Source organism: Rhinopithecus bieti, unplaced genomic scaffold (genome assembly GCF_001698545.2).
Source record: "Rhinopithecus bieti isolate Rb0 unplaced genomic scaffold, ASM169854v2 scaffold_36004, whole genome shotgun sequence".
Lineage (NCBI taxonomy): Eukaryota > Metazoa > Chordata > Mammalia > Primates > Cercopithecidae > Rhinopithecus > Rhinopithecus bieti.
Genome location: NW_016815976.1, coordinates 1,190,206 through 1,203,658, shown reverse-complemented (window position 1 = coordinate 1,203,658; position 13,453 = coordinate 1,190,206). Strand labels below are relative to the sequence as shown.

Here is a 13,453-nt window from a genome sequence, read left to right as displayed (position 1 = left end):
AAAGTTTCTTTGGCACAAAGGAGGAATAAACTAGCATCTGGGGGAATGTATGAGGGGCCTGAGGAAGAGAACGAATCATTATGAAATTAGTGTGTGTGTGGCTGTGGCAAGCCCATGGCCTTCACCACAGCAGCAGAGCCCAGGGTTTTCTTTTTGTGTAGGGATAACATAGTGTAGTGCAAATAGCCCTGGAGGTGAGGCAACATTTCTGAAGGAACTGTACCCTCTGGGCCTCAGCATGCTCTTCTGTACAAAAGAAGTGATGACTGTGGCTGCCTCAGCAGGGTTGTCTTGTGAGAGCACTGAGGGGCTGTGCACAAAGTCTTTGGGATAGTGGCCTGGCCCATGCATGGGCCCCTGACTGGCTGGATGGCTCTGGAGAAGTCTCCTGCCTTCCATGGGAGCAAGTTTTCATATCTATAAAACAAAGGATTTCAATATGCCAGTGGCCTTAACTTTTCTGAGTAGAAATGGCTTTGAGAAGTCGGTGAATGCTTTGGTAGCCAGTCCAGAAAAATGCATATAGGCCCAGGCACAAACACATTTGTAAACTATTTCCAGGCTGGGTGCGGTAGCTCATGCCTGTAATCCTAGCATTTTGGGAGGCCGAGGTGGGCGGATCACTTGAGGTCAGCAGTTCTAGACCAGCCTGGCCAACATGATGAAACCCCATCTCTACTAAAAATACAAAAATTAGCCAGGTGTGGTGGTACGTGCCTGTAATCCCAGTTACTTGGGAGGCTGAGGCATAAGAATCACTTGAACCTGGGAGGTAGAGGTTGCAGTGAGCCAAGATCATGTCACTGTACTCCAGCTTGGACAACAGAGAGAGACTCCGGCAAAACAAAACAAAACAAAATAAAATAAAACAACAACAACAAAAAACAACAAAAAACAAACAAACAAAAAACCAAAAAAACCCCCAAAACATCCAGAGCATTCTGGATCCTGGGTCTTCGGAGGCTCATTGTGGACCCAGGTTGAGCATTCTGGGCTGGTCAGTTACACTTGTTCCTTCTAACACTAATATTCAGGGTCTCTGAGACTCATGATTCTTAACATCTGCCTTCTTGGAAAAGGAGAAATTTGAAGAAAAATGAAAGGCAGGATAATTCCTCCACTCTATGTGTATCTGTCTTTCCCTAGGGACAGAAATGAATATCTATCGTTTCTTAAAGAAAACAGCTAAATATTTTCTTTCATCATCTCCTCCTCCCACTTTTCTGGGTAGGGACACTGTTTTTTGCTTTTGCTGTTAGCTTTATTTGCTTTTCATTTTACCTCTATCTGTGGTCTATGCTGTAGTAATATGACTCCAGTTTGATTCCATAGATGAAAGCCAGGTTGGAAAAATGGGTGAAAGAAAGGAAGAAAAAAAGGAAGCACGGGAAATGAATTATTGCTGGCATTGTTAGGTGTGTGTGCCTGTGTGCTTGTCAGGGGTGGTCTCTCATTATGCTATAGATGTTATATCAGAGGCTCAGAGATTGTCTGGGCTGAGATCACTTAGCTTTCAGGAGTGATTATGCATTAAACCAGAATGAAATAGAATTTATATTTATTTATTTATTAATTTTATTATTATTATTTTTTGAGACAGAGTTTCACTCCTGTTGCCCAGGCTGGAGTGCAATGGTGTGATCTCGGCTCACTGCAACCTCTGCCTCCGGGATTCAAGTGATTCTTCTGCCTCAGTCGCCTGAGTAGCTAGGATAACAGGTGCCTGCCACCATGCCCGGCTAATTTTTTTGGTGTTTTTAGTAGAGATGGGGTTTCGCCATATGGGCCTGGCTGGTCTCGAACGCCTGACCTCAGGTGATCCGCCCACCTCGGCCTCCCAAAGTGCTGGGATTACAGGCGTGAGCCACTGCGCCCAGCCGAAATAAAATTTATTGAAAGTCTATGTGTTGGGCTCTGGGTATAAGGTAGTGAACAAAATAGCTTAGGTTTCTATCTTCATGGAGGTTTTACAGTCCAGTGGGGCAGACAGAAGCCTGAATGTCTGTCAATTCTGTTTCTTTCTCTCATTGGTGATCACTTCAGTAGTGTATGTGAACAAGGAGCTGAGATAGCAAATGAAGGGGACTGAGCTGTCAGGAAAGGACTCTCCAAGGAGGTGGCATTTATGCAGAGAAGGCATTTATGCTTTTTGAAGGGTTGGGAGGTGGAGAGATGACAACAGATAGAGAGGAAGTCCCCTGAGGAGGGAGAGAATTTGGTTTATATGAGGGATTGAAATTTGGCCAATGATGCTGGGGTATAGTAGGCAGGGAGGAATGTGGCAGCACATGGGGGTGAATTGGTGAGCAGAAGCCAAATTAAACGAGTTTGGATTTTACCATAAGCAGGTGGGGTAGGTTATTGGCAAAATCAACTTGTGAAAATATTACTGGCTTCTTGGGGCAGAGTCAATGGTTCAGATGCAAACAGAAATTTCACTATTATCTCAGTGGTTCTCAAGGGGATTGGTACCACCTCTCAGTGGTGTCTCAGAAATTTTAATGACGTTTTGATTGACAAAACAATTGGTGCCAGTCCCTGTTGGCAGTGAGTGGGTGGGTCCAGGGATGCTAAACATCCTGCAAGGAATGAGATGACACTTCCTAGTGAGGCATCTTCCTGCATCCCATCTGACTTTTGAATATTCCCATGGGATATTAGTGGAGGTGAAAAAATCTGTTTATAATGAACTACATGGAGATCCTAACTCTTGTCTTACATTTCAGATCAAAGTCTTCTTGGCACACTTCTAAGGAAATCAAGGACACTTTACTAAGTATTGCTTAACATTTCAGTAAATCAGTTTACTGATGCTCAGGCTTAGGAGTCACCAGTACAGCACATCTTCACACCTCACAGTGGGTTTTGTAGCTGTCACCCTCACAGTGACTCTTCACACGGGAACAAGCAGAGCACTCCTCTATTAGATCTTTGAGTATTTACATTTTGAAGTTTTTTACTATTAATTTACTTCCTTTTGTTTCTCTCTTATGTCATTGTGTTGACTTTAACATTGTCAGGTGGGTAGGCAGTTACATCATCTAAGAATTCCACTTTAAGACAGTAAAAGACATTACAAATCTTAACTCTAAAGGATGTTTGGGTCTGATAGTATTGAGAACTCCTGCTCTATCTCCTGTAGGGCACACTCTTGTTATCCCAGCTTTGTAGAAGACAACCTGAGGCTCAGAGTGGTTGAGGAACTTGTTCAAGGTCACCCAGCTAATGTAGAGTGGAGTCCAGGATTTAAAGTTCAAAACTGAGCCTCTCAGTATTTGGCAATGCTGCCTCTTGGTGACCTGTGCACTGCAGACCTAGCTGGGGAAATCCTCTCTCTGGAGTCCCCCTTGTGATGGGAAGCACTTACCCGCCCGAGCTCCTTGTCCTCCAAGGCCAGGACGCCTGTGCTCTCTGTGAACAGCTTCACCTTCACAGCTGGCAGTGCATGGGTTGTGGAGAAGTCACCCTGGGTGCCCCAGCTGCAGACAGAATCAAAGAGGTCATTGTAGACATATCTGCCTTGATGAGTCTAAACTATTCCACTGTTTCCAGGTCAGGTGAATGCAGGGTTAACCCAAGGCAGCATTAGCTGTCACATCCTTCTCTCCTCCCCTTCAAAGCTGCCAGAGTAACAAAAGTGTTAATTAACTTGTTAGGCAAATGCAAGACAGATGCTCAGAAAGTTGCCATGGTCTTCACAGAGCACTATAAGGAATGACTTGAAATTAGCATAAACTCAAGTTGGTGAGAACTTGTTCCCATGCATTTGCTGTATCTACAAACGATTCCAGAGAAATCACTAATATTTCCTTGCATCCTTTGACATTCGTGAAAACTGCAGTTGTAGATTTTGGGATGGGGCTTCAGTTGGTTCAAGCCAACACCTGACTTTCAAATGAGACTTCAGCAGTAGTGGTGGGGAGGTGGGGAGCCCCATTTTCACTGGCATTCAAAGATGAATTGAATAAGGAGATTATGGAGCGCCACCCTGTTAAGGTCAAAGAGAGATTGAAGGGAGAAGGATGAGGATGTGGGAATACCATTCCCTGCTCATAGTTTGTGGATATCTGAGTCTCAGTATTCCCCAGATGGGAGCCTGGCTTACCCAGAATCTGGGTAGAGCACCAGGTGTGGCTCACATGAGCCACAAATGCAGCCTCTTCATTCACTCATTATTATTTTTACAGAGAATTAATCTCTTTCCATTCTGTGCCTGCAAGCAGTGTGATCTTCCAGAAGTGTTAACTGGATTGCATTGAGCCCCAGGTCCATGGCACCTATTCCATTCCTGTTCCTACCTATGGACTGTCACTCATCTGCTCCAATTTCACAAGCCTCCTGACTCTGCCATCTCAGGCTTGTTACATGTATGGTTCCTCTGTTGGCAATGTTTCTCCCCACCCCACCCATTCACTGGGCTACCTCTTTGGGTCTCAGCTTAAAACCACTGTCCCTTGATCTCCCAACCTAAACTGGGTTCTGGTATTAACCTCTCTTTAGCATACTACTTAATTTTGCATCCTAGCAATCACTGGATTTATAATTATTGATTTGTGTCATTATTTTATAGCAGAATCCCCTAATATTCTGTAAACTCCATGAGCACAGCGACTGTGTTTTTATGTTTCATACCCAGAACTTAGCACAGTGCTGGACATATAGAAGGAACTTAACAAATATTTGCTGAATAAATGAATGACGCCAAATATAATGTCTTTTACAGAACTAGAAAACAGCATACTTATCATTTACAGAAGTTTTTCATTTTACTTTATACAATGACTAACTTTTATACTTTAAAATGCTCATTATAATTTTTAATGATTCTGTATTACATTTTCTCTATGTACCATAATTTGTTTAGCCATTCTTCTATTATTGAAATAGAATTGAACATTAATTTTGTTTTGTTTTGTGTTTTGAGATGGGGGTCTGGCTCTGTTGTCCAAGCTAGTTTTGAACTCCTGGGCTCAAGCAATCCTTCCACCTCAGTCTCCTGAATAGCTAGGAGTTAGATATTAACTTTTGATTTCATCTCTGACTGTTTCCTCAGGATACAGACCTAGCTGGGAGATCATTTCTTCTTTCGTCAACAAAAATTTAGAGATCTTACACTGCTGCAGGAGCTGTGCTCATCAATGCACACTTTCAAGGCTTGAGATGCCTATTCCCAAAATGCTTTCCACAAAGGCAGTGACTATCCTGCCACCATTTGGGAATGAAAGTGCAAATCACAGGGCTTCCTTCTTGCCTGTTCTGAGTGTCATTATTCACTTTTTCTTCTGGCCTATTTTATCATTGTTGTTTTCATGGATAATTTGTTGACTACTAGCGGGCTTGTACATTTTACCCTGTTTGTATTCTTGTTTTGTAAATTATGGAAACCTGCATCCTAGTCTCAGTGTTGCCTTCAATCAAATAAATGCTATTAACTCAAAGACACAGGGAATCTAGTGAGAGTTGACAAAAGAAGGCCAGAAAAATTGAGATGAAGGGAAACCAGATCCATGGGGATCTCAGTGCATAAAACCACTGAGAAAGCACAACAGTCATAGTAGAGAAAGACAGGACATGGAGGAGGCCATGAGATAACACAAAAAGTGACAGGTTTCAAACACATCAGCAAAATGTTTGAGGTACAGATAGAAACTCCTAAGTGGTTGTCAGCAACTGCAGCAAGACCCCAAGATAGGGAAATCTTTGTCTTAACAACAGCAAGGGTTTTGAACCAGATACCTTTAGTTCAAATCCTGGCTTAGTCACTTGCAAACTATGAAATTTGGGGTGAGGAATTAATGTCCCTGTCAATTTCCTCAGCTATAAAATAAGCTAATTTCACAGACTAGTTGTAAAGAAGAAACAGCTGCAAGTTTGGAACAGGTTGGGAACCCAACAAATTTTGGCTACTTTCCCTTCCCAAGGTAAGGAGATGTATTCTAGTAATAGTGATTATTGCTCATCACTTTATAGCTATTTATTTAATGATTAGGTGACATGTAATAATTGTACATATTTATAGGTATGATGGTTAATACTGAGTGTCAACTTGATTGGATTGAAGGATACAAAGTATAAATCCTAGGTGTGTCTGTGAGGGTGTTGCCAAAAGAGATTAACATTTGAGTCAGTGGGCTGGGGAAGGTAGATCCACCCTAATCTGGTGGGCACAATCTAACCACCTTCCAGAGAATATAAAGCAGGTAGAAAAATGTGAAAAGGAGACACTGGCCTAGCCTCCCAGCCTACATCTTTCTCCCGTGCTGGATGCTTCCTGCCCTCGAACATACTCCAAGTTCTTCAGTTTTGGGACTCAGACTGGCTCTCCTTCCTCCTCAGCTTGCAGACAGCCTATTGTGGGACCTTGTGATTGTGTAAGTTAATACTTAATAAACTCCGCTTTTTACATATATGTATACACACACACACACACACACACACACACACACACACACACATATATCCTATTAGTTTTGTCCCTCTGCAGAACCCTAATACAATGGGGTACAGAGTGCTAATTTTTTTTTTTTTTTAGACAGAGTCTCGCTCTGTTGCCCAGGTTGTAGTGCAGTGGCGTGATCTTGGCTCACTGCAACCTCTGCCTCCCGGGTACAAGTGATTCTCCCGCCTCAGCCTCCCAAGCAGCTCAAATTACCCGCCTCCATGCCCAGCTAATTTTTTTGTATTTTTAGTAGAGACGGGATTTCACCGTGTTAGCCAGGCTGGTTGCGAACTCCTGACCTCAAGTGATCCACCGACCTTGGCCTCCCAAAGTGCTAGGATTACAGGCATGAGCCACCACACCTGGCCCAGAGTGCTATTTTGCTACATGTATACAATGTGTAATAATCAAGTCAGGGTAATCAGCATATCCATCACCTCAAATATTTATCATTTTTTGTGTGTGTTGGGAACATTCAAAATCCTCTCTAGCTATTTGAAAGTATGCTATAAATTACTGTTAACTATAATCACCCTGTAGTACTATAGAACACTAGAAATCAGTCCCCTTATCTTGCTATACTTTTGTATCCTTTGTGGCTTCTATCCAACACATGTTTATCAAGCACTTAGTAAGTAACTGACCCTGTGTAAAGGAAGCAAGATTGACATTGCCCTTTCTACTATGCAGATGAATGGTAAAATAGCTATTATCATTGCCATTTCATAGATGAGAAAACTGAGGAGACACTCAAAGATCTTGTCTATTTTATGCCAGGGAATTATGACCAAGTTGGGCCAGAACCCAAAATCTCATTTTAAAGCTATTGCTGCTATTATTGTAAAAATTATCAGTAATAAGCATTATTAGTGATTAGCAACACTGGCAAAAAATGTGACCATGAATTTACTTATGATTAATTGTACTATTAATCTCTTTGCATGGCTGGGTGTGGTGCCTTACTCCTGTAATCCTAGTGCTTTTGGAGGCCAGGAATTTGAGAGTAGCCTGGGCAACATAGAAAGACCCAGGCTTTTTATATTTTCTGCAAAAAACAAAGTAAAATAATTAGCTGCATCTGGTGGTGCATGCCTGAAGTCCTAGCTACTTGGGAGGCCGAGGCCTAAAGATCACTTTGAGCCTAGGACTTTGAGGTTACAGTGAGCTATGATCACACCACTGTACTCCAGCTTGGGTGACAGAGCGAGACCCTGTCTCTAAAAGAAAATAAATAAAAATAACATAAAAGACACCTCTTTGGGCATTCATTATACTTGGTCATGGGGATGAGAAAGGTTTCTGCTGGAAACCAAAAGAGTTCTGAAATGAGAGGCTTTAACACTAAGCCACAAAGAGAACTTGAGCCCAGTGTCCTGGAGATACCCCACTGTGTGTTTCCATGCTACTGTCCTCAGTGTGGATGTATTTCCTGGCATGTTCAGTGGGTACCAATCCAGGATGCCTGAACCCCTGCTGCTACCAAAAGATGCGCAGCTCATAAGGCATGTAACAAGAGTCCGACTGTGGGGCAGTCAATGCTTCCGAGAACCCATCAGCTGGACGGAATTCAGGCCACTGGAGGCTGCCCTGACAACCCCCATCCTATTAGACACTGAGTTACTTTTCCCTTCCACCAGGCCTGCAGCTGTGCTTCCCACCATGATCCTTGGCTCACCTCAAGCTGTCAGGTCACTAATGAATCCTAGTTTAACTATTTAACGATCAGATTTCAAAATGGTAACCTGGTCCAGAGAAGCAGGCCAAAAGAGAAGTTCTCTCATCTAATCAGGACTGGCTGTGTAATTTTCAGGGCCCAGGGCAAATAAAACATGCAGGTCTCCTTGTTAAAAAAACAACAAACTCCAAAACAAAACACACAGAAAAAGTGCCATTAACGGTACTAAAATGTAAAGCATTTTCATTTTCTTGATTATTTCCTCTGCTCAAATCCACACTCCATTGTTCCATGGGATGTCACAAACACAAGCTCAAAGATAAAATTATTAAGAATTTCCATGGCAACAAAACAGTATTAAATCAAATGGGGGCCCCTTCTGAGTGTAGGAGCTGTGCAGCTGTACAGGTCACATGCCCATCAAGCTGGCTGTGATCCAATGCCACCCCAGTCTGGCTAGCCTGGACTAAGGAGTGGGTGTTGGCTAACACTGGCTGTTGACATGAAACTTTTGGTCTTAGCCATAGTCATTGGATTCTGTGAAAATTCTGGCCTCTTTTTGTCAATGCTTCCTACTCTTAGGAGAATCAAGAAGGTTTAAATATTTGCACCCTTCTTTATATTTCTTTCCCCTGTAGGAAAAAATGTCATGAAAAATATTCATTCTTTGTCCTTTTCTAGCCACGGAGAGATCTGGCTATATTTGTAATAGAAATAGCTAATATTTATCCAGATTACTATGTGTGAGACACAAATTCCTATCTCAAAAGTGTGACACAGTCATACATGCATTTGATCATTTGAAAGCCTCTTGGCCATCCTGTGAAATGCCTACAATTATCACCTCCAGAGTTATAAATGAGTCACACAGAGGCTGGGTAATATGTTCAGGGTCACACACCAGCAGTAAATGGCAGTTAGACCTCAGAATTCAAACTCCTAATCAGGCCACCATGTTGCCTCCCTTGCTCATTCCGTCATTCACTGCTTTATGTCTTGATTAAATCAACAACAGTTACCTCTGTAACTGAAATGGAAAGTTCTGTTTCAAGACTGGTGGGACTTTGGGCCATGCTGCCTTTTTACTTTGAATTTATTTCATGTGTTCAATATACTTCACAGAGCATTATATCCCAGACAGACAAATTAGCCAGTGGAGGAAGCATCAGAAACCTGGGCCTTTGGTGGGGCCACACACCCCAAAATGAATCTATTTCTCATTGTTACATTGTTCTCTGCCCATTTATTTGCCCTTGTTGTGCAATTGATTATGGCTATTAAGATGAATACCCCTTTAAAGTGTCCCAGAACTGAAATACAATTGCATTTTGATTTGAAAAGACCAGAGGTGGATAATATTTATTGCAAACTGAAGTTGGAAAGGTTAACTGACTAACTTCTCTCTGAAGACAAAGTAGATAATGTAAAACGGGTTAGGTGTCCCTATTCTGTGATCCCATCCTTTCTACCACTGTACTCACACTGTATGACTAGCTTACATAAACGTTAAAAATAGCCACCAATTATTGAGTACTTACGATTTGTCAGGCCCTGGGCTTAGTGCTTCTAATGAATTATCTCAATTAATCTTTCTGACAGCTCTGTGAAGTATATTCTGTTATTACCCATACTTTATAAACAGAGAAACCAGGGTTTAGGGAAGTTGAGTAACTGGGCCAGGATCTCAGGTGATCACAGAATTGGGCTTCAAACTCATAGTTTCTGACCTCAAAGCCCCTGCATTAAACAAGAGTGCTTTACTGTGGTTTCTTGTATGTGTATATATGTATATATATACACGTATATATACACATACATATATACATATAGACGTGTGTGTGTATATGTATATATGTGTGTATATATACACATATACGTGTATATGTATATATACACGTATATGTGTATATATATATAGCACCCAACACAGGGCCTGGAACACAATAAATATTTGCTTAGTAACTAGGAAAGTGACAAATTCAGAATAACCATGTCACTAAATTCAGGGGATTGTAGAGGGATGAGACATGTGAAATAACCAAAGGTGTGACTGCCCCTTTCAACTGAGGAACTGAGGGCTTTATCTCTTTGAGGAGTTTTTTTAAAAATTTTTATTTATTTTTTATTTTTTTAGCTAACAAACTCTCTGAAGTGCACACAGCAGCTGGCAGCATGCAGAGGACACTCAGCATACGACAGCTCTCTAGGGAGCAAGGCGTCAATCCATGAAGGCTGAGGAATGGCCCTCCAAGGGCTGGCAGCAATGTGGCTGCCAACGGTATAGTGATAGAAAGTGCCACCAAGTTACATAATAAGCTGCTATTATTACTTTTGGTCTTTTCAGCCACAAGCACATAAGCAGAGATTGTAGAAATGCCATCACCCATAGTGGCACCTCCAAATATGAAGAAATGTGTATTGGGACATGTGTGTCTATTCCAAACCAAATACTTCCTATAAGAGGGTGGCAAATAAATAGATGAACAGCGTAACTGACTAACCTAAAAGTGCCCTATTGGCATCAGATGAGGCTCTAACTTTCACTGCTTAGGGATTGTATCTCCAAATAGTGCTTCATTTAGGAAACACTTCCTGAATGTCTACTGTGTGGAAATCACTATGATATGCACTGCTATGGATCCAAAGGTGAGTGAGATGTAAGTTCTGCCCTCATGGATATTACATTCTTTTCGGGGAGATGCCACATGCAGAAATAACACTTATAAGGTGTGAGAATGTCTCCGCTTTCACATCTATAAATTGGGGATAATATTTAGTTTTATTATAAATATAGCCAGATGGGAATGGTGGTCTGCACCTCTAGTCCCAGCTACTCAGGAGGTTGAGGTGGGAGGATTGCTTGAGCCCAGGAGTATGAGGCCGGCCTGGGCAACATAGTGATACCCTGTGTCTTAAAAAAATAGAACTGACCCAGAAGATGGAGTCCTTAATGGAAGGATATGTAGGACATAAGCTATTGCATATGCGGTGTTTACTTCACTATGTGGCACATAGAAAGCACTAAAAAATGTAAGTCTTCATTTTAGGATTATAGACCAGGGGTTGTTAAACTATGCCCATGGGTATGGGCCTGCTTATGTATGGCTCATAAGCTAATAATGGCTTTATATTTTCAAATGGCTGAAAATAATCAAAGGAATATTTGCAACACATGAATACTATATGACATTCAAATTTTGATGCCCATCAATAAAGTTTTATTAGAACATAGCTAGTTTACTCATTTATGTTTTATCTATGGCTTCTTTTGTGCAGCAATGGCAGAATTGAGTAGTTACGACAGAGACCATATGGCCAACAAACTGAAAAGTTTTACTTTCTGGTCCTTTATAGAAAAAGTTTGCTGATCTCTGTTACAAACAGTTAAATTGCTGACTTGGCCTAATGGAAATACTTATATTTTCATTAGCAGATTAGCAGTATGCTCATCTGGGCATATCCACAAAGACAAACTATAAACATGCATTTACAAGGACAGCTCACTCCATGGGGATCAAATTTGCTGCTCTAAATTCTTCATGGAGCGCTTTCTAGCACTGTTAGTTTATTAGAAAATTGGGGCTTGTGTATTATAGCATTTCAGACACGTGGTGCCCAAATGCTGCTTCCTGAACGACTTGAGCTGGCTGACTCATTTCGTCACACTACATCATTATTAATATCAAATAATAAACATGAGTAGCAGATAATTCATATTTGGGGGGATGGGGATGACTTTTAAAGTCACAGCACATTATTTCTCCAAACCTGTTCCACAGTGCCACCACTTTGAAAGTGAACACTTTGATCTGGGGGAGAAAATGAGGGAGAGGAATGTGGTTTTGGGAGAATGGAGCTCAGAAAAATCTATGGGTAAAACAAACTTGTTCTGTGTGTTTGGGGAGCATCTGCTTGATCACAGTCACATCTCTGTTTACTATTTAAAGCCTCCTATTTGCGGAAGCCTCCTCAGACCATATGTTATCAACAAATGTTGCTAATCAAATACACACAGTAATTTTCATTAGAATTTTCCCCCCACGAACAAAAAACAACATTTGCCACATAGGGAATAAACCTCCCAAAATGACAGTAAACATCCACTGCAAACCTTTGACAACAGAATGATATTTACGAATGCATATGTGAGTAAGCCAAGAACACATCCACGTTAGGCAAATAAGGAACCTTGGAGAATTGGATTTTGTGCAGGTTGGTGCTGGGGTCGGGGGTGGGGGGGACGTCATTAGTTGCCATGGTGATGCCCAGCATAAGGCCATAATTCATGTCTCAGAGACTGGATTTGCATTTCTTCAAGGTATATGGCTCATGTGAACTGGGTGTTAAATTGGTGCAGTTCATAAAATTAACTGCAGGCTTTAACAAGAGAGAAGTGTCATTTCAAGGAATGAAAGTGCCGTGGTCCTGTTGCTAAGAAGGAAAGTTAATAATTGCCTGGAGACAGCTGCATTAAAATCTTCTGGCCTGCCTTTGAGGCGGACTGCATGATATTCCACTCTAAGGGAATCAATTGTGCCATCACAGTGTGTCTCATGCAAACTAATTGATAGGCTGGGCTTTGGGTTCTTTAGTGTACTAGAAAAGCTAAGCTACTTCTCATCTACATAAGTGAGGCATTTGCTTTGTAGAAATTGGGCTGTCTGAGAGGCAGAGATGAAGGCTTTGGTTTGCCTCCTTGACATTTCCACTGGAATGTCTCCTCTCCAGGAGTCTGAGATCAAATGTGTCCAAACCTCAGCTTGAACTGTTCTCCCTCACATCTGTTCCTCTAAGGCTTCCCCGGCTTAGTCAAAGGAATTGCCAGCCACCCAGACATCATTCTTGTTTGCCTCTCTTTGCCTCATGTCCATCTTGTCACCAGATCTTTCATATCCCCTACATATATCACAAATCTGATTATTGCAATGGAGGAAAAGAAAGCAGAAAATGGAATTTGGAAGTACCAGGAAGCAGGCGGGGGGAATATTTAAACAGGGTGGAACATTAAAACTTCTCCACAAAGCAATTGTCACCTGTATGATGTACTCCTTTATTTGTTTTGTTGGTTGGTTTGTCTCTGGCCAGAACGTAAACTCACAAAACTCACAGGGCAGGGATCTATGCCTGTTTCCCCCATCACTGTGCTCCTGGCTTCTAGCACAGTGCACGGCACATGAGCACATTCAACCGGCATTTGCTGAAAACATGATTTCACGAAATTCTGATTTCCTACACACACACACAAATGTGTGGAGATGAGATTCAAGTTGAAAATGAAATGTAACAATGCTTGATTATCCATGGACATTATTTGGTATGGTTAAAGAGGAAGTGAGTAA

The 13,453-nt window shown here is 41.7% G+C and overlaps 1 protein-coding gene across 1 annotated transcript in view; it reads right to left on the bottom strand.

The window, feature by feature from the left end:
* Positions 1-13,453, bottom strand: part of CADPS (calcium dependent secretion activator) — a 497,883-nt gene that overhangs the window by 200,233 nt on the left and 284,197 nt on the right. The window contains exon 7 of the mRNA XM_017854222.1: positions 3,368-3,479. Within this exon, the coding sequence (XP_017709711.1) occupies positions 3,368-3,479 (112 nt within the window). The remainder of the gene's footprint in view (positions 1-3,367; positions 3,480-13,453) is intronic.